Source organism: Thermothielavioides terrestris, chromosome 2 (assembly GCF_000226115.1).
Source record: "Thermothielavioides terrestris NRRL 8126 chromosome 2, complete sequence".
NCBI lineage: Eukaryota > Fungi > Ascomycota > Sordariomycetes > Sordariales > Chaetomiaceae > Thermothielavioides > Thermothielavioides terrestris.
In genome coordinates, this window is record NC_016458.1 from 4,010,390 (window position 1) to 4,035,256 (window position 24,867).

Consider the following 24,867-nt stretch of genomic DNA (forward strand, 5'->3'; position numbering starts at 1 on the left):
CACAAGCCGCGACAAACACACCACAGAAATTGAACAAAAAGAAAAAAGAAGAAAAACAGAAAAGAAAAGAAAGCAAGGAAAATCAGCTCCTTGCAGCAACAATCATCCGGGCCTCGCTCTGAGCACGTGACCGACCGTGAAAGTCGGCACTCTTCCGACCCACTCGTTCCACTTTCGGCCAGCTATCAACCAAACCGAACCAAACCGAATCCAAACCAAAGGTCACCTCCTGCTTGCGCCAACATGGCGGGCCCTCCGCTCAAAGTGCCACAGATCAGCCAGGTTGGTTTTCTCACTTTCTATTCTGGTCAGGAACAAGTCAGTTAATGATGTCTTATAGGCTGAAATGGCTGCATTCCACGAAGCGCACTTTTCCCAAGCTGCGACAGATCACTTCCACGCCCACTTCCTCCGACCCGAGCATCCGCCCGCTGAAGACATCACATACCACGCGGCCGATGACGAAGAATACTATGAGGAAGAGGACGATGGGCTCGGTTACTACCCCGATGGCGTCAAACGGACCCTCACCGACGAGCAGATTGCCATCTTCAGACACTCTGAACTCGAAGCTCTCCGCCGCGCAAGAGAATCTTCCAACATGAGAAGGGAAGCATCCACCCATTCCGAGGAAGATGCGGCTCATGACATGTCTGAAGGCGAGGTCTCGTCGCCGACACCCGCCGCCACCGCGAACAGATCCAAAAAGCGGAAGCGGGGCAAAACCAAGAACAAAACCAAAAACGGGGGAGAGCCGATCGATCTGCGCAAGCGAACATGGGACGTGGTCGACGCGGGTCTGGCTACTCTTGACTACGATGAGGAAGACAGCCAGCCGGTCGAGGCCAGCATGATCCAGCGACGTCGCATCTCTTACGACGACTGAGGACATCAGAGGCACAAATCAAACAACACACATCACAAACTTCACAACCTCAAGACCTCATTCATCCTCGCACCAAATCCATCGCTGGATCGCGTCGCACCCGGTCAACCACCGTCCAGTCAACATAGAAAAGCAGAGCATGAAAGTGTAAGTTCTCATCCCCTTCCATGCTGCCCCTATTGCCATGATGAGATCTTCGTATCGTCATCCTTAGCCGGAAATCCTGGCCGAGCTTCGGGACGGGTCCCCTACCCGGGGAGTTTGTGCCGTCGTCGAGCTGGAACATGTCGAGTTAATCTTCTCTCTGACAACTTCCCTTTTTCACTTGGTATCCTTGCTGGCCTCAATACCACGGACAACGGGCTAACATTGCATCTCTCCCTCAGGCTTGCACAGAAATCCGAAAATGATCTCGTGATGTGGATGATGAATAAATGGATGAGAGAAGGGTCGTCATAAATTGACGATGGCGGAATGGACTAGGTGTCGGAAAGGCAATGGAGGTCATCATAAATTGACCATGGAGGAATCTGACCTGGTCTGGCCTGGGCGTACGGGATGAAGCAGTAAAGGCAGAGGGAAAAGGAAATGTCGGAAGAGGGTCCGTCATAAAGTGACGATGGCTGGACAAGGGTGTTTCTCGTGGAGGACTTCAGGGGCAGAGAGACACGTCGTAAATTGACGGCCTCTGGACGTCATAAATTGACGCTTGTGGCAGGGTCTGGCGTGGCACAGGAGGGTATGAACGAAGGGAAGGGTATCTGGTGATGGTGGACGGGCTTGGGATGTGGAATCGGACTTGGCGGATGGGATGGGACCGGGATGGTTGGGTGGCATGGCGCTTCGGGGATCTTTTTGAAGGGAAAGGGGGCGGAGAGAGGGTGGTAACGGTGTTTTGGACTTGGGATCTCGGCTTGTCGTGGGTATATTTGGGTGAACAGGAGGTGCCACGCCGGGATGGTTTGGAGTTTTGGGGCTCGGGCTTTGGAAGGGTATGATATGGTATACATGGCTGGGGCGGAGGAAATACGAATGACTTTGGGGGACCGGCACATGCTCAGATTGATGATGTTGCTGCCCTGTGATTGTGACCTGATGTATTCGGGCTATGGTGATCCCGACTGAACTCTCCTCGCAGGGCAGGACATGGCTCTTCTCCGACTCCAGCCCGTGATAGGATTGCTGGGTTGAATAGCCGCAAACCCCAGGGAGGGGCGACAGCTCTTCAGGCAGCGATAAGCTGACCCGCGACGCCCTCTAGACGGAACCTCGCCTGAGTCCAAACGACCACAAACGACACGATTCCACCCGTACCGCGCTGTAATCACTAGAAAATCCCGGAGGTTTGCAAAGAGTAAAGGGCGTTAAATCCCCAGCCTGGATGGCCGGCTGGTGGTTTCTGTCAAGCAAGGCTCGCAGTCGCATTTCTATAACGGATACACAAGTCATCGCCTCTTAATCTACATAAGCTTCTGCTGGCTCACGCAGCAAAGTCAGAACCCTGAGCAAAGCGGAAAAACCAGGCCAGTGCTCAACTGGACTCGACTCGACTCGACTCCTCAACTTCCCGCTGCCTCCCCGCTCCCTCCCCTCCGTCGTCAGGTCTAGATTAGACGACACTCAGAACTTGTAAACCTGCTCGGGCGTGTAGCCAAGCTCCTTCAGGATGCCGGTCAGCTCGCCCTGGTCCTTGGGGCTCTTCTTGTTGCCCGAGATGAGGTCCATCATGCCGGGGGGCCCGCAGACGAAGACCTTGATATTCTCCTCCTTGGGCTCGGGCAGGACCGTCTTGAGCAGGTCGCGGCCGATGTAGCCCTTGGCCCCCGTCCAGTGCTTGGGCGGCTTGTCGAGCACGTAGAAGGCGCGGAAGCGGCGCGGGTGGCGGTTCTCGAGCGCGGCCAGCTCGTTCCTGAGCAGGATGTCCTCCTCGCTGACGTTGCCGAACACGAGCGTCACCTTGGTCTGGTCGTCCGGGTTGTCGAAGATGGCCCGGCACAGCTGGTACATGGGCGTGATGCCCGTGCCGCCGGCGATCAGCGCGATGTGCGCGTGCTTGTTGGGCGACCACGGGTATTTGGGCACGGGGCCCTTGACGTCGAGGTGCTGGCCGGGCACCATGTCGTGCAGGTGCGTGCTCATCGGCCCGTTGGGGTACTTCTTGACGAGCAGGTCCAGGTAGCCCCGGGCGTCCTCGTCGCTGATGGGCGTGTAAGGGCGGATGACGGGCTTCTCGGCGTCGGCCGGCTGGAACTTGGTCAGGATGGCGCTGGCGACCTGCAGGCCCGACACCATGTCGTCCTCGGGCAGGCGGAAGCGGAAGCGCTTCGAGTTGTGGTTGACGGTCTCGACCTCCTCGAGCTTGAGGCTGACCCAGCCCTGGTCGCCGCCCGTGAGCGCCTTCTTGACCTCGCCGGCGGACAGCTTGTCGGCCGCCGCGCCCGATGCCTCCTTCACCTTCTCCTCGGCCTTCTTGGCGGCGGGGGTCGTGCCGCTGAGGAAGTAGTAGCCGGCGGCCAGCACCGCCGCCGCCGCGCCGCCGTAAAGCAGCGTGTTGTTGCTGCCTTTCTTGGGATCAGCCGACGGCGGCTCGGTGGCATAGCGGCGGATCGGGAATTGCTGCCGGGGCGAGCGGTCAGTTAAAAAGTCCGCCAGGCGAATCGGAGAGTGGGGGGGTGGAGGGGGGCAGAATCAAGCGAGGGATGGACGGCCGAGCTTACCCGCTTCAAGGGCGCGGCGGCCCGGAAGGCAGACCGGCTGGCGACGAACAAGCTCATAGTGGTCAGACGGTCAATGGCTCGGGGGTTTGGTGAGGGTTTGCTAATCAATTAGAAAGAATGGACGGGTTGCGATGCAGTTTGATGCAATTTGTAATGTGGTACAAACAGCCGAGAGTGAGGGACAAGTCGCGGGTACGCCTGCCCTGCCCTGCCCGCCGTGGGGCTGGTGCTCTACCCGGAGCTCCGGAGCTGCCAGCGCGCCAAGTTCGGGCGGTTACGTCACACTCAAACAGCACGCAATCTTCCGTTGCTCGTGTCAATGTTTGGTGCAAATTAGTAAATACCTATACGGATATGTTTTTCCTCCGTCCGCTCAAGAGTAAGGTCTCTATTCGTCTACTTGTCTTCTTTCACTTCACTGGATTTTCTCCCTGGTGACGTGAAAACCCCAGGGTTCCAGTAACCCGTAGCCATTGAGAACACATGCCTAGGCCGAGTAAGACACCAGAGTTCTGCCTAAGGAACCGAGATCCTCGTGGCCAGTTGAATGGTGACTTGGTCCTATCCTACTGGGCGCCGCATGAGCCGTATCTCAACGGAATTCGACGTAGCCATCTGTACTTGAGAGACACTGAGTTTGTTCGTCCACCCTCTTTGGAATGAGACACAGCTCAGAGACACATCTCAGACTGCGAGGATGGTGAACGAAGCAGTAAAATTTCGTTCACCAGTAAAAGGAGCGAGGGACCTGAACGCCGAGACAAAAATTGCTAGTATTCCCATCCTCATAATCATGAATATCAAAGATGCGCGACAAAACACCGACAACGACACACGCCCGCTCCCTTTTGCCGTCGCTCAATCCGGCTTTGGATATTAGTACATGACCCCTAACTAACCCGAGAACACCGCCTAAACAATTCGCTGCCAGTTCCGCACCGCAACCTGGGCCCCGTTATATGCAACCGCTGAAATGAGTACCTCCCGTACGGAATCGGAACATGCTTCGGTCCTTCCGTTGTCTTATCACCTGCCTTTTTGCGTATTTGCGTATCAAGACTCCCCCCCTCCCTCCTGCCCGGGGCTGTGTCACCTCGACTTTCTGTTTCCAGGCCCGGACGTCTCTAATCGCGCATCCGACAGCGTCTCCAAGCCGCCAGCCGACGCCTCTCCCCTTTTCGAAGTTGCGTCCTGGCTCGCCCGCCGGGATCCAAATCCCTGGTGGACGGCAAGCGTCGGTGTGTTTGCCTGACTGCCGCCACGCTGGCCGTGATAGTGCACAACCTGCGGCGGGGGCTGGCCGGCCTGTGTTCCAAGCAGATGCTGCGGGTAGGGGTCGAGGTCCTTGCTTGACGTGGAGAAGGTCGAGACAATCGGTTGTTGGTAGCCGTTGGTGGTTGTCGTTGTGGTCGATGCGGTGTTGTTCGTGGCTGCGGACGAGCCGCTGGCCGTAGTGGCGGCCGGCGAGTGTGGGAGCTGGTGCGCGGCCGAGTGCTCTGCCTGCGTGGGTGTGCCGGCGTCGACAGTGCTGTGACTGGCGGGGCTCGCGTCGCCTGTGTTGAGCTGGCCCGTGAGGCTCGTCATGCCGCCTTCGATGTCGCGCAGCAGCCGGACGTATTCTTCGGGCACGAGGCCGCTTTCCTGCGTCTTGGGGTCTTCGGCTACCAGCCAGCCCTGGCCGTACCGGTATGACACCCAGATGATCTGGCCCTCGACCAGGGGCAGCTCGCTCTCGTTTTCTCGCTCGAAGTCGAACAGCGCGACGGCCTTACCGTGCATTTCCTCGTCGGGCGACGCGATTGTGAACTGGTAGTCGCGCGAGTAGCGCGACTCGTCCGTGCTGTGGTAGCCCGGGGAGGAGCACGTGCTCGAGTCGTCCGACCCGTAGTCGCCCGCTTCCCCGAATTGGCGTGGCTGCTGATTCGCAACCTGGTATGCGCCTTCGCCTTGCCGCGCCTCATCCGGAGGGTATGTGACATACTCGCCGCCAGGTCCGTTGGCCTCGTTGCCTTGGTTGGCATAATATCTCTGGTTGCCGTCACTGCCGGCGCCGACGTTGTATCCCCTCTCGCGATCGTAATTTTCCGACCCGACCCGGGCAGCGTCACTGCTGCCACGGCGCTTGCCGTAGGAAGCCGCTGATGAGCTCTTGTGTTTCCTATGTCTGGAGCTGACCACGGGACTCTGCAGATCCTCGTCTTCGCTCCACGGCGGGCCGTCGGCGAACTGGATGGACGGCAGGTCGGCCGGGCGGCTGGAGAAGCTGCTGCCCCACGAGCGGTCATCCCAGCTGGTCCTACTCTCCCAACTTGCCGGCGGGTCCGACAAACGTCGCTGCTCGCTGGCCGGGGTAGTCATGCCCGAAGGCGGACGTGAGGGCTCCGGCGGCGGGCCATAGTGCAGAGGGTGAGACGGCGGATAGGCGAAGTCCCGCACGAGGGTGTACGGCAGACTCGAGGGGAACAGGGGGAAGATGTGGGAGGGCGGGCGCGACCTCGTCGGGACGGAGCTCGTCGTCGAGTACTGCGACAAGCGATTCTTGGAGGCGTGCGACATGGGGCGCGGCAGGTTGCTCCTGCGAGCGGGTGGCGAGGTAATTAGCGGAGGGAGCGCGGGATGCGCCGCATTGGCAGCCGGAGACGAGATGGCAGGCGGCGAAGTCGCGGGGGACGAGCCGGGCGACAGAACGGCCGTCATGGCGCGAGGAATACGGAGGTACGGAGCGAGGCAAGGGGCTCGAAATCGCAAAGTGAATGGAATTGCGGGTGTGGGGTTTTGCGCCTTCCGCCCTGGTCCTCTTCGCTTTCGGGGAAAGGAGCTTGCTGTGGTGGGACCACCCCAAGCACGCCGGCGTGGACGCCAGGTGAAGCAGGGCCGACGGCTGCCCCCAGATCAGGTAAACGGAGGGCGCTGGCGCCCTTTACCAAGACCACAGTCTGGTAAATAATGCAAGGTGGTTCTGTTCTTCTTGCGCCCGCCAAATGCTGCAGTCGTTTCGGCCTCCCCCGTGCTCTGCTCGTGTCAACGTCGCACTGTCGCAGGACGGTGGGATTGTTCCTGGCGGGCCGAAAGGGCGGTCGCTGGGCCCAGTGTTGCCAGAAAACCTGGATGTAGTGTATGTTTGGTCCGACGGGGGTCTGGCTTAGTTTGGTATTAGGTCGGTACACAGATATTGTCCACTAGGTTGCGTCAAGGAGAGAGGCTGCCTGGCGCGCACGCGGTGCCTAGCGGGCGGGATGGCCAGGTTGTATTATTAGAAACGGAGCCCCGCGGACTTGGTGTATGAAGGGAGCCGAGTCGCCAGGAGATGCCGGCCGACTGCGGCGGCAAGTGTCCAAGCAGTGATTCAGCAGGCCACCCGGAGCGGAGCGGAGGCGGAACGATTGGGCAGGAAAGACGGCGGCCGGAGGGGCTTTCGGTTTTGGTTTGCTCTTGGAGTTTGTCGAGGACACTGGGACGCTGGTAGAAAAGGCCACACAGACACAGCACGGCATGGCCTGCAGGTGGCAGGTGGCAGGTGGAGAAGAAGCGACGACAGGATCACAAAGCGGGCGGCTGGCAGGCAGCTCCAGTAAGCGCGCTGCGGCCAGACTAGGTGGGAGAAACCCCGCCCCAGCAACACAAAACCGTTAGTTAGGAGTTAATGTTCTACCTACATGACCTGGACGGCGGTGCAGTATAACCCGTGCTGAATTGAGCAGCCCGGCATGCCTAAGGTAAGGTAAGTAATGCGCGCGTTTTCATAGGTACGGTGAGTTTAGGCAGGGAGGTAGCATAGGTAAGATACGCAGGAGACACCCGTCCAGACCAGTGCTGAGTGTTCGGGGCCCTCCTTTGGACAGAGGTCTCTCCCTCCCCAGTCTGATGGCGGTTCCCTCCACGGGTCGTTGGCGCTGACGCAAGGGTAGGTGGCTCGAATGCGCATCCGATTGGTAAATCCATCCTGCGACAAGCGAAACCCAAGGGATGGTCTCGTGCGGCTCCCAACAGGTGGGACAATGGCTCAAGTGAAAGGGATGTGCCCCCGCTCTGAACACGGGTCCTATGCTTGTCCAGTAACATTAGCGTACTCCATATTCCGTGCAGTAGTGTATGACCGCTCCCTTAATCGGAAAATCAGAATTTGCGACCCATCAAATCCCTGGTCCAGGGGCATCCTGTGAGCCTTGGGTATTGTGCGCACACTGCAGGCGCCCTTCACTAGGAGTCCTCCGTACCGCAAATGCCCCCTAACGGACAAAAAGGAAGAGAGCCCGTCACCAACCGAAAACTGTCACAACTCGGACTCTATTTTAAGAATTGCAGAGGGAGGAGAACTAAGCGGCTTCCACTTGTGAGGCTTCGACGAGTGACCTCCGGCTGTGACTTTCATGATAAAAGGGCATTTTCTGGCCAAGCGTGCTCTCCTGATTCACGACCAGGAGTACTGTCATAATTAGGGTACCTACAAGGGACATTGCAGCGTGGCAGCACAGGTGACGCCTTGCCTGGATGAAACACTCATCATCTCACGTGTAATCTTGTAATCCGCAGTGTATTTAGTTAGTGTACAGTACATCATGGCTCGCACGGCTTGGATGGCTTTGGCGCGGGTGTGCAAAGGTGGGGGCACAGCGAAATGGCCTAGCCAAGCGAAGGCGGTCAAGCTTGGCAGGATTCTGATTGACGGCAGAATCCGCTCTCGTTGCAGGGCCGAAGCCGAAAACATTTCAGGATCCAACTCGGCCTCGTTCACTCCCAATCCCAGTTTGAGGACTCATTTGAGGACTCACTCCCGCGCCACGCATTGCGCACGCGATCTGTTACCCAGAATGAGAACATAGCATTGCTACGCTGGCTTTCTTTCCCAGCAGGTAAGCAATTCCTGGATTTTTCTACTCGGTGCTGCTTGTTTCTGTCTGGGATGAACTCTTTATTGGAGCTGTCTGTAGACCTGTTTTTTTCACAGGCATTGATGACAAGTTTATAATTACGCTATTTCTTTCTGATTGACATGCGCCATACGGGATCATTTTTTTTTATTTGCTCATATGCCTCTCAAAAATGCTCGTCTAACTCGTGGAACGTACATAGAGTGACCTGTGGGTGCCGTTTCCCCCCCGAGACAGGGGCGGCACTGGATGTCGAAGCAACCAGTTTGAAGGGGGAGCGCTGCTCTTCGCCTCACCACTCTTGAGATGGACGTCGCAAGCGAGAACATGGGCTCCTCAACCCCAGCCCCGAACGGCCAGCGGCAAGACGAGTCTGGGTTCAAGCTGAAGTTCTGCACTGTTTGCGCGAGTAACCAGAATCGGTAAGGCATCCGCGATTCGCCAGCTACTCCAGAAGCCGAAAGCCTGACGCGGTCTAGGTCGATGGAAGGCCATCTCCGCCTCGCCCAAGCCAACTATCCTGTCATCTCGTTCGGCACCGGGTCCCTTGTGCGGCTACCGGGGCCGACCCAGACCCAGCCCAACGTGTACAAGTTCAACGAAACGTCGTATGACAGCATCTATCGGGAGCTCGAGGCCAAAGACCCGCGGCTGTACCGGGCAAATGGCCTGCTCAACATGCTTGGGCGCAACCGTCTCATCAAGTGGGGCCCCGAACGGTGGCAGGACTGGCAAGTCGGTATGCCGAGGATTAAGAACGAGAAGGACCAAGGCAGCGCCGGCCTCGAGGGCGGCGTGCCGGATGTGGTCATCACGTGCGAGGAGCGTTGCTGGGACGCCGTGGTCGATGATCTCCTGAACCGGGGCTCGCCGCTGAACCGGCCGGTCCACGTCATCAACATCGACATCAAAGACAACCACCAGGACGCTTCCATCGGAGGCGGGGCCATTGTAGATCTCGCCGATGCACTCAACAAGGCGGCAGTGGAAGAGCGGGAGAAAGTGGGGGCCTCCGGCTTCGACGCCGGGAGCGCCGCCAGCCGAGCAAGCTTTGACGAGCGGGTCCCCGAGGTCCTGGCCGAGTGGCAAGAGAGATGGCCGAAACTGCCGTCGACCTGGACGCTGTCTTGGTTCTAATTGCAGGGGCGTCTCCTTCATTGCTTTCTCTTGCACCAGAGGGCGTTGGCATGATTGGCAGTTCAGCGTATGGGATCGGGCGTTTGGGATGTTGGGATTCGGCGAAGAGATACCAGGCATCAGGTCATGAGTTATCTTTCCTCGAGAATTGTAAACCTTGCCTTGTCCTCAACGACCGGAGTTCACCGATGCCTTCATTTCCCTTTCGCTCAGATACATGCAACAGTAGTCCGTAGTATCCGGGAGATGGAGTTCTCAGAGAGCTCCCAGTGTCCCTTGTGGCTCCCCCTTGACTCCACAACTGCTCCGCCTTCCGGGGTTGCTTGTGATTGCTAACGGGGCCGGCTCCGTTCTAGAGCATCGGCCCCAGCATCCAATGATGAAAAAAACATGAGGGTGACATGGGGGTTGTCCGAGGAGGGTTTGCTCCCCAGGGAGAGGTGCACCCGCTGACTCGTAACGAAACAAATCGGCGACTCGGCTTCCAGAAAAGATGGGCATCGACAATGGGAAGCAGTGTGGGATGCCGTCACCGTCATTGACTTTTTGACTTTTCCCGGCAACCGGGACATCAAACGTGCAAACACGGTGACTATGCGGAGAGAGCCCGGGAGCGCAATGCACCGACTCACCAGGTGCCGGCGGAGAAACGGAATGGAATGGATGCCCTCCACATGCGGCGCCCGAAACACGGCTGCGGCCGTTTACTGTATGTATGGCCTGTATTCCGTACACTTATGTACATTCAATAAGGTAGTTAAGCATGATAAAAGCGGCCGAAGCCACCTGCGCATCCCGTCTCTTTGTCCCTGCCCTGCCCGGAGATCCTCGGCAGGGCGAGCGAGGTTCGGTCCTTAAGAAGTGGAAGTTCTTTGCGGTGCTTTGTCAACCCTAAACTACGGAATACTGTGTGAATTCTTTCTTGCCTGCAGTTCTGACATGGCGGAGGGGCGGCAATGGGTCGAGTCAAGGCCAACCTGCAGGGCCGATCCCCGTCCATCCCTGTCTCCGCGCTCCCTCGCTCCTTCCCGCCCACCTTCCAGGTTGCGCCCAAACTGTTCCTGCCGTAGCGCCGGGTGCCCAGGAAATTGCACCCCAATAGGGAACCCCGAGCGGCATCGTGGAACGCTGCCCAACCCAATCGCCACCTCATCTGCGCGGCGTGCTGCGAAGGTACGGTTGCAAAGGTACCTTGGTAGCGGAGTAGAACGTTAGATTGCAGTTGGTCTGAATCCAGGGGGCATTTACACAACATAGTTGCAGCTTTCAGCTTTTTTTGCAACTTTTCCACTCGCGGCCCGCCAGATCTGCATCTCTGCGGTTTTCCCATCCCACGCACAAAGAGGTCTCGGCGGCGGCTCCAACGGAGCACCTACCTAACCTAAAAGGAACAACCGGGGCGATTGCTTGCGCCTCGCAGGTTAATTACACTACTTTTCCTTGTGCTCCTCATCGCGCTTCTGACTCGTGCTCGCCTCCCACTCTAATCATTGTTCTTTCTTACTGCCGACTGCCGCTGGGAGCAGCTAGACTCCCGCGACGACGACCAAAAAATTTCGGCAGCACCCCCGCCTGTGGAATTGCAGCATCACCTCGTTCAGATACCCAGGATTTCCGAACTGTTTGTGGTGCTGTTGTCCGTTTTCCGAGCCGGTCGGGCCGTGCCACTCCAGGCGTCCTTCCTTTTTCTTTTCCTGGTGGGAAAGCTGCACGCTAGCCGCCCCTGACGGCTGTTCGTTGGCTGAGCGCTGGAAGGCGTTTCATGCTGTGACATCTCGACGACACTACCTCGCCACACCACTCTTCCAGAACTCCTTCGCCGTATGCGCCTGCGACATCATCACGCAACGATCTCGTGTCAATCTCCACCTTTCGGCGCCACACAGCCGTGCGCCTGCCGGTCCTCCCGACAAGGTGCGCGACGACCGCGACGACCGACCCGGCCTAGCTGCGCCCGCTTGACACGGCCAACACGTTCGGGCCCTCTGCCAAGCCACTTCTGCCGAATACCATGAATGGCCGAAATGCACCGCTGTCACCGGTTTCTCTAGGCGGTAGTGAATGGTCATATCCAGCCGTCGACAAGGACGCACCTCCGTATCAGAACAATCAGGGTCAACTCAGCACTCCGCCCGACTCGGCGGGACCGGTCAAGCCCATGAACGGTAATTTCTCGCCAGGGCCGCGGAGCGTGGGCGGGCCCTCTCCGCCTCCCTCCGTCGGCAGGTCCAGCGCCGGCACCAACCTGTATGCAAGGAGCGAGAGCGGGAGGAGCCAGAGCCAGTCCGAGAACCAGGAGCTCATCCTGTCGGAGCACTACATCTCCCTCAAGCGCTTCTTGTCGGCGACTTCCCGCGATGGCAACCCGAAGCCCCCGCCCAACAAGGCGCGCGACAAGCTGCAGCGCCTCACCGCTGTCCAATTCCTCGAACTGAGCACCGACGTATACGACGAGCTGAAGCGGCGAGAGCTCGCAAGCAGGAGACCCCCGAATGCCCCGCCCGGCACCGGCCCCCCCGACTATCTATTGCCCGAAGAAAATTTCCACCCGAAGCGGAACCAGGCGCGCCAGAAGCTCTCTTCGCTCGGCGCCCCGCGCTTCCGCGACCTCGCCACCGACGTCTTCTGTGAGCTGGAGAGGAGATTCCCCCGGTTCGCAGGGGGTGATATTCCGCGTGTCGGAAGCCCAATGTCCGTCCGCGGAGGGCCGCCGAGTCGGTCGCAAACGCCGGTCAACGGGATGAACGGGTACCCTCCGAGGAATCAGAGCCGCAGGCGCCCCTCCGAAGCCAGCTCGGTGCGGAGCGGACGCGGCATGCCGACCCCCGTAAACGGCAGCTTTCCCATTCCTCCCTCGCCTGGAGTGCCGCCGAATGGCGACTATGGGCGGCCTATGCCCAAGCAGTTCCAGAGCAACACGATTGTGCCAAACAAGAGCACAATGGTGGAAGAGGATGACGATGCTATCAGCCCGCTCAGTCCAGACCCGAACCGACCCGATGCGTTCGGCTCGGGCAGAGGCACAAATGACCGCGACAGCAAGCGCAGCGCGGGACAGTCCGAAGTTCGTTCTTCCTCGCCCTCAACTCTCCTTGTTTGTGCCGAGAAACTTCCCGCTGACCTGGTGTTCTTTAGACCGACAAGAAGCTCATCGAGGAGTACGAGCAGCAGGTCAGAGACTTGCGCGAGAAGATCGATACTATGGAGGACGCGCTAAAAAAGAAGGACGATGAGCTCAATACGATGCTGGACGGCGAGCGCTCGAGAGCGGCGGCGGCGGCGAACTCGGAAAAGAAGGAGTGGGAGGACGCACGCGCGAACTTGGAGAACAAGCTCGCCGAGGCCGAAGAGCTGAACGATTCTCTGCAGAGGGAAATCGACAGGTTGCGAAGCGAACACGCGAGTGAGACACGACGACTGAGGGAAGAGATCGAGGAGGCTCGGGAATCCAGCAGCAAGACGATGTCGAGCGGGGCGGGGGACACGGAGCTGGAGAGAGAAAACAAGGCGCTGCGCATGGCGCTGGAAGAGCAGGAGCGCGTGACGGAGGAGGTGCGGCGCGAGGCACAGGAGTTCCTGCGGGAGATGAGGATGATCTCGCAGCAAAGCGGCGCAGCATGGGAGAGGCAGTCCGAGATGGAGAAGACGATTCAGTCGCTCGAGAACGAGGTGCGGGTGTGGCAGAATCGATATGCGCGCGCCAAGACACAGCTGCGCGATATGCGCGGTTCCTCGGCTAGTCTTACTGTCGACCTGGACGCGGCCAAGTACGTCCGCGACAAGGGCTTTGTGGGAGACGACGGCCTGGTTAAGGACATCCACGTCACCAAATTCCAGCTCGCCATCGACGACCTCCTCCAGCGGGCACGTGCCGACAACCCGGAGCTTGTGATTGACGCTATGAAGGCGGTCGTGGTTAGCGTGCGGCACATCACCAAGGACGTCGATACCTCGGGCCAGAGTGGGGAGGCGGCGATGCAGCATCAGAAGCTCAAGTCTCGGGTGTCGTCGACTGCCAACAACCTGATCACGACCTCCAAGAACTTTGCCGGGTCGGCCGGCATCTCGCCGGTGTCGCTGCTTGACGCAGCGGCTTCGCACCTGGTGGCCGCCGTTGTTGAGCTGCTTCGAGCAGCCAAGATCCGCGCTACGCCTGGAGACGAGCTGGACGATGATGACGACGGGACGGTGACGCCTGTGGACTCGAGTGGTTTCTTCTCGCCGCAGAGCAACGCACAGAGCCAGGTGTCGAGCGCAACTTCGGCGCAAGACTCGCTGCCTCCGCCGCCGCCATTCCAGGGATTGGGACCCAGGAGCCGGGCCAGCGTAGACTCGTCCGCCTACAGCCCCGTCAGCTCCCCGCGCGAGTCGTATGCGAAGGGCCCGGCCGGCCGCGACGGCAGCGAAGGAGGCGGGTACGGGAGCCTTAACAAGGCTCTCCCGATTGTCCCCAACGGGAACGGCAACGGCAACGGCATCTACAACGCGCGGCAGCCCGACAGACGGACCGAAGAACTTAAGATCTACCTCGAAGACCAGACGGCAGTCCTGGTCCAGACGATCCAGAACCTCGTGCAGCTGATCCGCGACGACGCCAACATCAACCAGATCACGGAGGAGATCAACGTCATCACGGACGTGGTCGGCCAGGTGACACGCGAGACAGAGACGCTCGGACCCAACGGGGCGGAGCTGGTCAAGCGGCTGGCGGCGTGCCGCGAGCGGCTGATGGAGGCGGGCAAGCGCGGGCTCGACCTGGCGGCCGGCGGCAGCGACGGCCAGAGCCGCGAGTGGCGCATGTGGACGCAGACGCTGCCGCCCATCGCGTTCGAGATTGCGCGCGAGACCAAGGAGCTCGTGCAGCGCGTCGACCGGCTCGTGCTCAACGACGCCGGGGCCGACGATTTCTCTTGAGAGAAAGGGACTGGGGCAGCCAGATATATATATACCCCCCACGCTGCGCTCACTCTCGATCTGCTTTGTGCTGCGTCCATATTATTCGCTACAACGTGGTGATTTTCCCACGCTGAGTTTTGAGGTTCTCGTCTGCGGTCCCCCGGCGGTTACTATTTCTCGAGACGTTGCTCTGATACCCCATCATAGCCCCTGCTTTTTTAAACCGTTTCTTCTCCCTTCTCCCGTTGATTTTTGCCGCTTCATCTTTCATCTTTTTACGTTCTGTTGTTTTCCAGGGTCACCTGGTTTCTACGATGCTTTTGTGGTCACTGTTTTCTTTGTCCGGCGCGATTCGGACCTGCGGACTTGCATTGCCTTGTTGTCGTCTCATCCGATCCAAGGCTGAGAGCTGTTTTGTCTATGATTTGAGGTCAAGGGGGGGTTAAAAGAGCACCTAGCGTGTTTGTTGAGGAGTTTCATCGTACAGAGAAGAAGGGGAGGTTGCTGTGGGTATATGACTGTACTGACTCGGAAGAGAGACTGGGTAGATGTATGTGTATGTGTTTCTAATGTCTTTTTCTTATTAAATTGGGCATGTCGAGTATGGTGCTATAGAAAGCCGGTCGCGCGGCGCGCTCATGTCAAGCTGAATGCTGAATAAGGTCTTCCCTGTTTTCCCTCTCCCTTACGTGTTTTGTTGTGTGTTCCTCCAACTGGTTGGGATGAAGCGAACGAAGGACTAATGGGCAGGAGAGACGGAGGGCAGCGCTCTTGTCTCCCACCCACCGCAACATAGGGACTCGGAGACGGTTCCATGGTCCCCTCTGCGTATGGAGTGTTCCGTGCATCCTGGACCAATCTTGCCAGAATGCCCGAGTCCATAAAGAGCTGGTCCAAATCTCCGCAGGTGGTTCAGCCGCGACGCCGAGGGACAACCCTGACACAGCCTCGCCGCCAACGCATATTGCCCAATTGCGGCGAACATCATCAATCAGACAAGCTAGTGGATGTCAGTTAGAGCAGTCAATTGAGCGGCTTGGCATTGGTGCGTTCCTGCTCCACGGCTCGATACAGAGCAACTGGGCAAAATGCCGCTGGGAGGATGGTTAGGTATTGGCGGGAAAAGGCCGTCTCCGGATAACTACCACAACGGTGGCCGATCTACCAAGTACGCAGGAGCAAGCCCGGAGCGCGGGCAATGTGCGCGTTGGGCTCACACAGGCGCAGACAAGCTCAGGCCAAGTCACACAGGACGAGGGGGGGCCCAGGGCTGAAGTCTAGACCCCGTCTTGGCTTTCCAGTCATGTTTCGGTCGCGATCAGCCGCACCCAGATTCTCCCTGTCTGAGCGAATCATTTACCGAGTGCCGGTACCTCAATGTCTCCTTTTGGCGGCACTATTCCGTAGCAATCACTAGTCGCTGCGTGAGGAGCCTCAAGATTCCCGCCGCGTGCGTTGGCTCGAGGCAGATTTCTTCTGCCCGCCGGGTGCGATACAGAGGCGAGGCGCTCTTCCCGTGTTTGATGAGATACTGAACGGTGGCTTGCCGCGACCCATGTAGTGTAGTGTACGGAATAGAAAAGGTGCCCTCGACCCTCGGACCCGTGAGGTTCTGGGGCTCGTTCTTCTCTCCCCGTGGTCCTCCCGCTCGTTTCATGCTCTCCTTGGGTTGTAGCTCGTCGCTCAAGTCCGCCAGATCACACCAGCAGTAAACAAACGACCTAAGTTCCTCGCCATGACCAGGCCTGCGGGACGGGAGCATATCCCCATCTACCCTCGGGGGTTCATCGCGATCAGGATTGTGCAGCTCGTCTTGGCTATCATCGTCATGGGCCTCTCGGCGTACAGTGTGTTTCTTCCCCCGCGTTTAAGCACCTGGGAGCATGAACTAACAACACTCGACAACCAGGCGTCTACTACCTCTCATACGACGGCAACGCACTCATCCTGGCCGTGGTATGTTGTCGTCCCAATGGGGAATACCCGGCAGATAATACGAGAAGAGAAGCTGACAGGTGACCGCCCAGGCGGTCATGAACGTCGTCGACTCGGTCTACCACCTGGTAGCCGAGTTCGCGGCGCCCGTCATCTACAACTACTGGGCCGTCCTGGGGCTGGACATCTTCTTCGTCATCATGTGGCTGTGCTCCTTCGCGCTGCTGGCCGCCCGCATCGCGCCCTACTACCAGTACATCAACGGCTACGCCGAGTACGACGCCTTTGGCGACGTCGTCACCGTCGGCCTGACCGACACCGAGAAGGCCTGGCTGAACACGCAGGCCGCCGCTGCCGCGCTGGGCGGCGTGGAGTTGTGCGTTGCCCGTCCCTCCCTCTCTCCCTCCCTCCCTCTCTCTCTCTTTCTCTCTCTGTGCTTTCCCGTCTCTCTCAACACACAAACAAACGGGGTATGTTAACCCCCCAGCCGCCCGCCCGGCCAAACAGTGTCCTCTTCATCGTCGCCCTCGTCATCTGCTCCATCCGCCTGCACCGGCACCGCGCCGAGGGCCTGCACTGCATGCCCGGCACGCCCCGCACCGTCCCGGGCAGCGAGAAGCCCGCGCCGGGCCTCGCGTATCAACAACAACAACAACAACAACCCCCGTACCAGCAGCAGCCGCAGCCGCAGCCGGTCCTGTCCTACCAGCCCGTGCCCGTCGCCGTGCAGGCGCAGCCGCAGACCATGTACGCGCCGCAGCCGCAGCAGCAGCAGCAGCCGGTGTTCTACAGCCAGGCGGCGGCGGCGGCGCCGCAGCCGCCGCAGAGCCCGGCGCCGACCGTGGCGCCGCTGGTGCCGCAGCCGACGGGGGGCACGGTGGGCACCGCGGGCGGTCAAGTCGTTGTCGGGCAGGGACAGCAGCCGCAGCCGCAGCCTCATCCGGGTTACCCGGCACAGTTTCCTGGAAATTAGGAGTACCAGTGATCAGGCAGTGAGGTTAGGAGGGACAAATAGGAGACCGGGGGGCGGGGGGGGAGGGGATGAGCTGGGCTGAGCTGTTGTTGGTTGGTTGTTGATGATGGTGAAGATAATACCCCTTTGCTTTCAAAGGAGTTTGTATTGCCTACCTACCTTTTCTTGCGGTTTAATTGAGCGTGTCTGCTTACTAGGATGCATCCATCCTGAAGAGTGACGATAACCATCCGATCGGGGTCTTTGGCCGGAGCGGACGGTGGGCGGTAGATGAAGACCCGTGGCTGCATGGCCCCGCACAAGAAGGTTCAAAGATCCAGTTACTTCCATAATGATGAAGCCGTATCTCGCAGACTGCCGCCCCGCTTATCCAAATCGAGGTTTGAGGAATATTGACACAATACAAGCTCGTCCAGATTCAAGCACCACCCAAGAAGGCTGACCTCCTCACAGTCTATGCGCGGCATTCCGAATCCGGCTCTCAATGATGTCCACCCATCTCTCGGCGTTTGCCCAGTCCTGGTTATCAATACTCTCAACCAAGCCGGGGAACACGGCTAGCACGAGCTTGTCAGCCTTTCTGCCGATTCATGCCCTCAAGCACGAGATCGCACAAAACACAAAAAAGAAGAGAAAAAAAACTTACCCCCAGCGTATCCCGTCCACAGCCCGGGCGCGAACACGACGTGCTTGAACCACGGCCGCCCGTCCAGACCCTCGTCGAACAAGAAGCTGCGCTCAAGGCGCTTGTACTTGGTGTTGACCTGGCGGATCTGGAAGCCTAACCTGAGTTTGGTCGACCATCTCCACCACGGGAGGTGCTGGCGCAGCCGTCGGTCCAGCTCGTCGGCGCGCTTGTCGAGGCCGACGGCGCGCTTGTTGAGCTTGCCGACGGCTTTATGCAGGCGCTTGAGGGAGAGCCCGAAGGATTCGGCCGAGGGGGATCCGGCAGAGGCGGCAGCGGAAGAGGAGGAGGAACTGGAGTTGCGGGTGCTGCCGCGGAGTTCGAAGTAGACGTCGTCGTTGCTCAGAGAGGAGATATCGATCTCGCGAGCGGGCGACAAGACCTCGTCCAGCTTGTCCTCAACCTGTTTGACGTAGCGATCCAGAGCCTGCGCATAGTCCGCCGCGCGGAAGGAGATCACGGGGAGGTCGGCGAGCTGGGCGGTGGCCAGGCCGATGATCTGCGCCATGGTGCGGTGGTAGGCGAAGCCAGGATCGCCAAACTTCTCCATCCAATAGAAACTGTCGTAGTTGCTGTGGTAGTGATACACAGGGTCATGAGGGCCCGATTCAAACCCGATGTCCAGGGACGGGATGCCTGCGAAGTCCTGGAAGGCGGTGAAATCGCTGCCGCTGCCCATCGTTTTGATGCGCTTGTCCCATAAATCGTGGACGGTTTGGCCTGGCACAGTCTGGTTCGGCGAGGGGACGGAAGCTGTCACGGCGTGGATGATGTTGTCGAGCAGCGGAGCTGCTGACACTCGTAGGGTAGTGCCCCTGGCGGAGACATCGGTGTTCCGTTGGCGAGTCAGTAACAGTGTGATTTCGGACAAAATGGGCAAAGGAACATACAATGTACGCAACGTTGGCGTCGTCGAGCCAGGGGAGGTACTCCTCGACCCATTCAGTGGACCCAACGAGGCCGTACTCCTCGCCGTCCCAGCTGGCAAAGACAATGGTTCGGAGAGGCTTCCAGCCGAGACGGAGCGCTTGTCCAAACGACCGGACTACCTCATTCAGCACGGCAGAACCGCTATTTGGGTCGCCGGCTCCGCCTGCCACCCAAGCATCGCGATGGTTACCGACGACTGGCCACGATGCGGTCAGCGCGATGATGCTTCCTCGTCGTCGGAATAGGACAAAAAAGACGGGCTTACTGATGACCTCGTCAGGAATGGTGCCGTTAATGACGCCGATGACGTTCCACAGCGGCGTTGTCACATAATCCTGCTGGTTGTACAAGTTCACCACCACGTCGTCTGGCGTCGGCCCCACATTGTAGTGCACGCCCTTGTACTGCAGCCCGGTGTTGCGGGTCCAGTACCGGTTGAGGTCGGCGGCCTTCGGGCCGTGGCCGTTGAGGGCCTTCAGAATGGGGAGCGCGTCTGTGTAGGAGATGGGGATGGAAGGGATGCTCGGGATGGCCGTGTGCACCGGCTGACGGGGTGCATCCGGCTTTGAAGGATATCCCGGGGTCGTCCTAAATGGAGCGTCAGCTAGGTTCTAGCGGAAAAAGACGAGGTTCTGTCATTACGGGTCGCCTGGCGCAAAGCTGAGGAACTGCGTGCTGCCGCGTTGCACGCTGCTCGGCTGTCTAGCCGGTCCGTCAGGATACGCTTTCTTGCCCTTCTCCTCGGTGATGTCGCCGTCGTCGCCGGGGTCGCTGTACAGGATGACGCCCAGCATGCCGAGCTCCTGGGCCCGCTTGACCTTCAGTCCGCGGAAGATGCCGCCGTAGCGGGCAATGGCGATCTTGTCCTTGAGCGTGACGTTGGCCTTGACGAGATCCTCGAAGTCCTGATACGTGCCGTAGTTGACGTACACGACGGGCCCAGTCACGTTGCCAGACGCGGAGTAGCCGTGGAAGGTCGGAACCCTGTCGGGCAGGCCGCTCGTGGGATCATCGGCGAGGATGTCTTCGGTTAGGGACGCTTCGAAGGAGACCTTCCAGCTCGTCGAAGTCCCGTCTTCATACTCCCTCCTCTCGAGCAGGGCCAGACGATGGTCGGCCGGGTAATTGATGTAGACATCGTAGGACACGATGTCGGCGTGGATGCCGAACTCGGCCCACTTGTTCCTGGTCCAGAGCGCCTGGGAGTAGTTCTTGCCGGCGAGATGCGGGCCGGCCGTGTAGTACCTGCTCCATGCCTCGGCACGCTCGCTGCTGGGCGTGTCCAGGAGGATCTGCCGCAGCTGGTCGTAGCTTACGGGGCGGCGGCCACAGCCAGGCCAGGTCCATCTATCGCTAGGATCGTGGTGCGAGTGACCATCGGGGAAAAAAGTCATGGAGACGGCAACGGCGATGAAGAACCATATGAGCGTCGATGCCAGAGCGACGGTGCAGAAGCGGCGTAACACCGCATGGGGGTACCGGGGCCGGGGCTCGGCAACCGGGACCCGGACGAGGAGCGGCGTACGCTCCGAAGGCATGGCGGGCGCGGCCGAGGGGAGAGCTCAGGTTAGGTTGGTGCCGCGCTCATGAATAAGAACCTGGAAGTTGTGGCGAATGAGAGCAAACAACGTTCCTGGTTCCTGCGTATGCGCTTCGAATTCCAGGTTGCTATTCGTTTAAGTTCAAGTCAAGGTACTGTACGACATGTTCGCGGGGCGATCAGCAGTGGGGGGATTCTGCCGCTGACGCAACTGTAATCAGTCCGGGAATAACCTGGAAGGCGTAACTCATAGCTGCACCTGCCGAAGCTACCGCGCTGTTGAGACAGCTGCCGGGCTTAGCGCGCGATGTTGTCTCTCAAGCAAAATGGCACGACAGCAAGATGATGGCTTTTTCTTCCTTTTTTTTTTCTTTTCTCCAGGGTTCAACACAAAAGGCACAATACTCTACAGAAATTCACAATTTTCAACTGCCTATGTTGTTTCTGAGTGTTGAATTTGTTGCATTCCTCTCCGCTCATGCCCAGTTCTGCTGGGTGTTACAATGATACGGATTACAATGCGGCAATTGGTTCATTACCGTCCTTCCCGTTCAGTTATTTGTTAGCCGCGGATAGCGCTCCATGTTCCCCGGCCCAGCCTGGACCGAAGGGGCAAGTGGGGTAGGCTAGGTAAGCAAGGCACACGGCAGTTGGTCCTATGCCCTGAAAACTTGCTCCTGGAGCCAACCGGATGTCGTACCTTCATCTGTCCGTCGAAACAAAGTTAACGTTAACTTTGGCACAGCTTTTGTCGTGTTGCAAGCGTTTGGCTCGTCGCCCCGCAGCAGCCTGTATAACATAGCCAGCCCAATATAATCCGCACTGTACTGTGGAACTAACGTTATACCCGTTATACCCGAAGCTGCTTCTCCGCTTTCCGGCGGCTGCCGAGCGCTGACCTCCGATCCGGTGCCGCTCCGAGCTGGCTGCCTTCCGCTTCTGATCACAGCCTCGCCGTTGACCGGCCCCGTATCCGATGGTCGGCTCCACCTCGCGATGCAGCCCAGCCAATCTTAGCCAACGAAAGCCAGCGTCTTTCTGCACCGCAGGGGCTGCGTTGCCGGCGCAACTCTACCCTTTTGTCAGCCCTTTCCGCCCGCCGGTCAGACTTTGCCGCCGGCCTCATGACTGTTCCTCCAACTGGAACTCTTTTTGTTTCCCGATCCCCAACGCGTTTCATCTCCCTCCATATTTTTTTTTTAAACGGCTGTATGTAAACTTGCACGGTTCGTGCCAGTGAGACTGGCACCGCGAGGCAAATTTTAACTTGTTGCTCGTTGTTACGCGACCTTTACATTATTTTCTTGCCACCCCATGCGTGCATCATGACCAATCGAACGAAGAATGGACCCAAGTTGCCTGCGCAGCAGCTGGCAATCCTAGGTACGAAATATCCAACCACAACAAGAGCCGGATCAGACCAATAACAATCCGCGCATCATTCATAATCTCCCGCCGGATGTGGCCAATGCTAACGCTCCATCGCGCACTCACAAGCCGTCGCCAGGTTTGCTGAGCCGCTGGCCCTGACTTCCGTCTTCCCCTATCTCCCGGAGATGATAGCCAGCTTTGGCGTGGAGAAGAACGAGGTCGCACGATGGGCCGGCTTCACGGGCGCCATCTTCTCCATATCCCAGAGTCTCACTGCCGTTGCCTGGGGCAGGGCTTCCGACAGATTCGGCCGCAAACCCGTCATCCTGACCGGCCTCGCAAGCACCATGACCTGCTTTCTTCTCTGGGGCATGTCGACGAGCCTCCCGATGGCCATCACTGTCCGTGCCATCATGGGTGGCGGCAACGGCAATGGTACGTCGACTCCTCCAGACCTACCTACCTACCTACCTACCTGCGTAGCGGTCCCTCCATCATATGCGTCCACTGACAGCCATGACACAGTTGGTATCATTAGAACCATGGTAGCCGAGATGGTGCCCGAGAAGGAACTCCAGCCAAAGGCCTTCTCGCTCATGCCCCTTGTATGGAGCATTGGCTCGGTTTTCGGGCCTGCGTTTGGCGGCTTCTTTGCGCGCCCGGCAGAGCAATACCCCAATGTTTTTGGACAAATAGAGTACTTCAAGCGCTACCCTTTCGTCCTGCCGAATCTGATGGCCTGCTGTGTTTTCTTTATTTCCTTCATGACCGGCCTACTGTTCCTCAAAGTCAGTACCTATGGGAACCCTTAGGGATAGTGTACCATGTAAAAACAATGCTGACCGAGAACAGGAAACCCTCCAGAGCAAACGCCACAGACGCGACTGGGGCCTGCTGCTGGGCGAAAAGCTTACCCGCCCGTTCAAACGGTCCAAGCCACACGCCAGACGTAGAAGGCTGTCCTTTGTCGACGACGAGGCATCAGCACCCCTGCTGGCCGAGTCGACCCTGTCCACATCGGAACAAATCGCCAGCAAGACGCAACCGATCAGTTTCAACGAGATCTTCACCCCGCAAACCAGCATCAACCTTGTGGCATACACCTTCCTAGCCCTGCATTCCGTTGCCTATGACCAGGTCCTCCCCGTATTCCTCAACTACCCTTGCGTGGTGCCGGATGAAACCAACACCCATCTCCCTTTCCAGTTCACGGGGGGTTTCGGCCTGAGCTCCGACAAGATCGGCACGATATTCACTGTCTATGGCATCGCTTGCGGCATCGTGCAATTCTTCCTCTTCCCCACGCTGTGCGCTCGCTTCGGCGTGCTAAACTGCTACCGGACTGCGAGTACGTCATCCCTTCAGATGTCCTCTCTTGAGCGCTTCCTCCCATCATGAACTAACGAGGAGCCCATCGCAGCCTTGATCTTCCCCATCATCTACTTCCTCACCCCTTACACGGCCCTGATCCAGGACACCACCGCGCGCTACGCCGTCTTCCTCGCCATCATGCTGGTCAAGGGCGTTGTCGTCATCATCGGCTTCCCCTGCACCACCATCCTGCTGACCAACTCGGCCTCGTCCCTGCGCATCCTCGGCACCCTCAACGGCTTCGCCACCACCTTCAGCGGCCTCGGCCGCGCCATCGGCCCCGCCGCCGTCGGCGCCGTCTTCAGCTGGGGCGTGCGCGAGGGTTACGCCATCGCCCCCTGGTGGCTGCTCGGGACCGTCGCCCTCCTCGGCGCCATCCCGCCGTTGTTCATCGTCGAGGCCGACGGTCCGACCCGCAGCCTGGGCGCCGGCGACGAGGACGCCGACGAGAATGGCGGGGAGGCTGAGGAGAGTTTGCTTCTGCTCGACCAGGATGTGGATGATGCTGCCGGGTCGGAAGAAGAGATGCGCAGCAGGGCGGAGAATAACGCTTATGGGACCATGAGCGGCGCAGTCTGTGGGGCGTCGCGTTGAGTGAGGTGAAGAAGTTTGACGTCGTTCACGCGTTGGATATGAGACTTACGATTTCATGCCATCTCTCAAGATGTCAAGGGCTGTACTGAAGGGTTTCTGTTTTTCTTTTCTTTTCTTTTCTTTTTCTTTCTGCATATGCATCCGTGGAGTCTTTGGCGTTGACATTTGTCATGGAAAAGATGCTTCGGTCTTGGGAAAGTAAGGGTAATCATCAAATAATCTGGGGCTACGGTTAGAGAGAAGTAGTATTAAATGGATTTCTCTTTTTCTTGGTCAAAGAAAAAGTAACAGATGATCAAATTTATATTCAGAAGGAAGAAGAGAGAAATAATAGCAGAAACGGAAAGTAACAGGAGGGAATCTGAAGTAAGTGCTTGGATGCTCATGCTTGCTGGCCTGGCGTGATAGAACTCCAGGGCATAGGACGTCAAGTTGAGCTGGAGTAGTCACATTAACTCCCACTTCATGAACCCGGACTGGGCGTCACATCCAGCACACCAAGACTCATACGTCAAGGACTTGCTAATGACTAAAGGTATCATTTCATTCATTCCCTTGGCTAGATAACACTGCAAGCGTCTGCCGACTGTCTTCTGTTTACCTGTCCCCCCTCAAACACCAAGAGATGAGACAGTCAAGCACCGCACCCACTGCCGCCGTCCCTCAATCCCTCAAGTCACCCCAAGCCACCAACCCCCAACTTCCGTCAAACATTTTTCAGCCTAGCCATCGCTCATCACACATATCTCATACCCCCTCCCTCCAGTTTCCATCCTGCATTCCCCATCCGTTTTCACCGTTCACCTCCCCCCAAGGGCTTGCAAAATGAAAACAAGCCCAACAATCCCCTCACAACCACGCTCTTCACTAGTATCTTCCTGAGCGAACAGACACTACGCAAACAAAGTAAACAAATCCGTCATCAGCGTTCCGTCCATCAGCGCCTCCAAACCACACGCGC

At 58.5% G+C, this 24,867-nt stretch overlaps 8 protein-coding genes across 8 annotated transcripts; 5 read left to right on the forward strand and 3 right to left on the reverse strand.

Moving 5' to 3' along the window:
• Nucleotides 1-188: 188 nt before the first annotated feature.
• On the forward strand, nt 189-1,938 carry THITE_55657 (uncharacterized protein). The gene is made up of 3 exons (XM_003652201.1): nt 189-282; nt 341-1,033; nt 1,273-1,938. Exons 1-2 carry the CDS (start codon nt 244-246, stop codon nt 884-886), a joined length of 585 nt encoding a protein of 194 aa, XP_003652249.1. The 5' UTR covers nt 189-243; the 3' UTR covers nt 887-1,033; nt 1,273-1,938.
• Nucleotides 1,939-2,285: 347 nt separating this feature from the next.
• THITE_2150123 (uncharacterized protein) lies at nt 2,286-3,727 on the reverse strand. The gene is made up of 2 exons (XM_003652202.1): nt 3,604-3,727; nt 2,286-3,502 (listed from the first exon to the last, which is right to left on the reverse strand). The coding sequence occupies exons 1-2, from the start codon at nt 3,658-3,660 to the stop codon at nt 2,507-2,509; spliced, it is 1,053 nt and encodes a 350-aa protein (XP_003652250.1). The 5' UTR covers nt 3,661-3,727; the 3' UTR covers nt 2,286-2,506.
• An 860-nt stretch (nt 3,728-4,587) lies between these two features.
• THITE_2113523 (uncharacterized protein) lies at nt 4,588-6,424 on the reverse strand. The gene has a single exon (XM_003652203.1). It carries the CDS (start codon nt 6,298-6,300, stop codon nt 4,693-4,695), a length of 1,608 nt encoding a protein of 535 aa, XP_003652251.1. The 5' UTR covers nt 6,301-6,424; the 3' UTR covers nt 4,588-4,692.
• Nucleotides 6,425-8,303: 1,879 nt separating this feature from the next.
• On the forward strand, nt 8,304-9,947 carry THITE_2113524 (uncharacterized protein). Its single transcript, XM_003652204.1, has 3 exons — nt 8,304-8,456; nt 8,677-8,896; nt 8,954-9,947. The coding sequence occupies exons 2-3, from the start codon at nt 8,781-8,783 to the stop codon at nt 9,609-9,611; spliced, it is 774 nt and encodes a 257-aa protein (XP_003652252.1). The 5' UTR covers nt 8,304-8,456; nt 8,677-8,780; the 3' UTR covers nt 9,612-9,947.
• Nucleotides 9,948-11,475: 1,528 nt separating this feature from the next.
• On the forward strand, nt 11,476-14,569 carry THITE_2113527 (uncharacterized protein). Its single transcript, XM_003652205.1, has 2 exons — nt 11,476-12,675; nt 12,747-14,569. The coding sequence occupies exons 1-2, from the start codon at nt 11,623-11,625 to the stop codon at nt 14,523-14,525; spliced, it is 2,832 nt and encodes a 943-aa protein (XP_003652253.1). The 5' UTR covers nt 11,476-11,622; the 3' UTR covers nt 14,526-14,569.
• A 1,572-nt stretch (nt 14,570-16,141) lies between these two features.
• Nucleotides 16,142-16,947, forward strand: THITE_2113531 (uncharacterized protein). Its single transcript, XM_003652206.1, has 3 exons — nt 16,142-16,354; nt 16,417-16,463; nt 16,535-16,947. The coding sequence occupies exons 1-3, from the start codon at nt 16,243-16,245 to the stop codon at nt 16,919-16,921; spliced, it is 546 nt and encodes a 181-aa protein (XP_003652254.1). The 5' UTR covers nt 16,142-16,242; the 3' UTR covers nt 16,922-16,947.
• Nucleotides 16,948-17,679: 732 nt separating this feature from the next.
• On the reverse strand, nt 17,680-20,762 carry THITE_2113532 (uncharacterized protein). Its single transcript, XM_003652207.1, has 5 exons — nt 19,673-20,762; nt 19,296-19,618; nt 18,991-19,226; nt 18,062-18,935; nt 17,680-17,972 (listed from the first exon to the last, which is right to left on the reverse strand). Exons 1-5 carry the CDS (start codon nt 20,566-20,568, stop codon nt 17,863-17,865), a joined length of 2,439 nt encoding a protein of 812 aa, XP_003652255.1. The 5' UTR covers nt 20,569-20,762; the 3' UTR covers nt 17,680-17,862.
• Nucleotides 20,763-21,666: 904 nt separating this feature from the next.
• Nucleotides 21,667-24,252, forward strand: THITE_2113534 (uncharacterized protein). The gene is made up of 5 exons (XM_003652208.1): nt 21,667-21,953; nt 22,068-22,376; nt 22,467-22,729; nt 22,794-23,289; nt 23,362-24,252. Exons 1-5 carry the CDS (start codon nt 21,896-21,898, stop codon nt 23,904-23,906), a joined length of 1,671 nt encoding a protein of 556 aa, XP_003652256.1. The 5' UTR covers nt 21,667-21,895; the 3' UTR covers nt 23,907-24,252.
• Nucleotides 24,253-24,867: the final 615 nt, after the last annotated feature.

Coding starts and splice junctions, on each gene's coding strand:
- THITE_55657 (XM_003652201.1), top strand. CDS start 244: ATGGCGGGCCCTCCGCTCAAAGTGCCACAGATCAGCCAG. Junction 283..340: donor AAGTGCCACAGATCAGCCAG/GTTGGTTTTCTC, acceptor GATGTCTTATAG/GCTGAAATGGCTGCATTCCA.
- THITE_2150123 (XM_003652202.1), bottom strand. CDS start 3,660: ATGAGCTTGTTCGTCGCCAGCCGGTCTGCCTTCCGGGCCGCCGCGCCC. Junction 3,503..3,603: donor CCGCCGCGCCCTTGAAGCGG/GTAAGCTCGGCC, acceptor TCGCCCCGGCAG/CAATTCCCGATCCGCCGCTA.
- THITE_2113523 (XM_003652203.1), bottom strand. CDS start 6,300: ATGACGGCCGTTCTGTCGCCCGGCTCGTCCCCCGCGACTTCGCCGCCT.
- THITE_2113524 (XM_003652204.1), top strand. CDS start 8,781: ATGGACGTCGCAAGCGAGAACATGGGCTCCTCAACCCCAGCCCCGAAC. Junction 8,897..8,953: donor TGCGCGAGTAACCAGAATCG/GTAAGGCATCCG, acceptor GACGCGGTCTAG/GTCGATGGAAGGCCATCTCC.
- THITE_2113527 (XM_003652205.1), top strand. CDS start 11,623: ATGAATGGCCGAAATGCACCGCTGTCACCGGTTTCTCTAGGCGGTAGT. Junction 12,676..12,746: donor GCAGCGCGGGACAGTCCGAA/GTTCGTTCTTCC, acceptor GGTGTTCTTTAG/ACCGACAAGAAGCTCATCGA.
- THITE_2113531 (XM_003652206.1), top strand. CDS start 16,243: ATGACCAGGCCTGCGGGACGGGAGCATATCCCCATCTACCCTCGGGGG. Junction 16,355..16,416: donor CATGGGCCTCTCGGCGTACA/GTGTGTTTCTTC, acceptor CTCGACAACCAG/GCGTCTACTACCTCTCATAC. Junction 16,464..16,534: donor ACGCACTCATCCTGGCCGTG/GTATGTTGTCGT, acceptor GTGACCGCCCAG/GCGGTCATGAACGTCGTCGA.
- THITE_2113532 (XM_003652207.1), bottom strand. CDS start 20,568: ATGCCTTCGGAGCGTACGCCGCTCCTCGTCCGGGTCCCGGTTGCCGAG. Junction 19,227..19,295: donor CATTCCTGACGAGGTCATCA/GTAAGCCCGTCT, acceptor CATCGTGGCCAG/TCGTCGGTAACCATCGCGAT. Junction 18,936..18,990: donor ACGCCAACGTTGCGTACATT/GTATGTTCCTTT, acceptor ACTCGCCAACGG/AACACCGATGTCTCCGCCAG.
- THITE_2113534 (XM_003652208.1), top strand. CDS start 21,896: ATGACCAATCGAACGAAGAATGGACCCAAGTTGCCTGCGCAGCAGCTG. Junction 22,730..22,793: donor CCGGCCTACTGTTCCTCAAA/GTCAGTACCTAT, acceptor GACCGAGAACAG/GAAACCCTCCAGAGCAAACG. Junction 23,290..23,361: donor AAACTGCTACCGGACTGCGA/GTACGTCATCCC, acceptor AGCCCATCGCAG/CCTTGATCTTCCCCATCATC.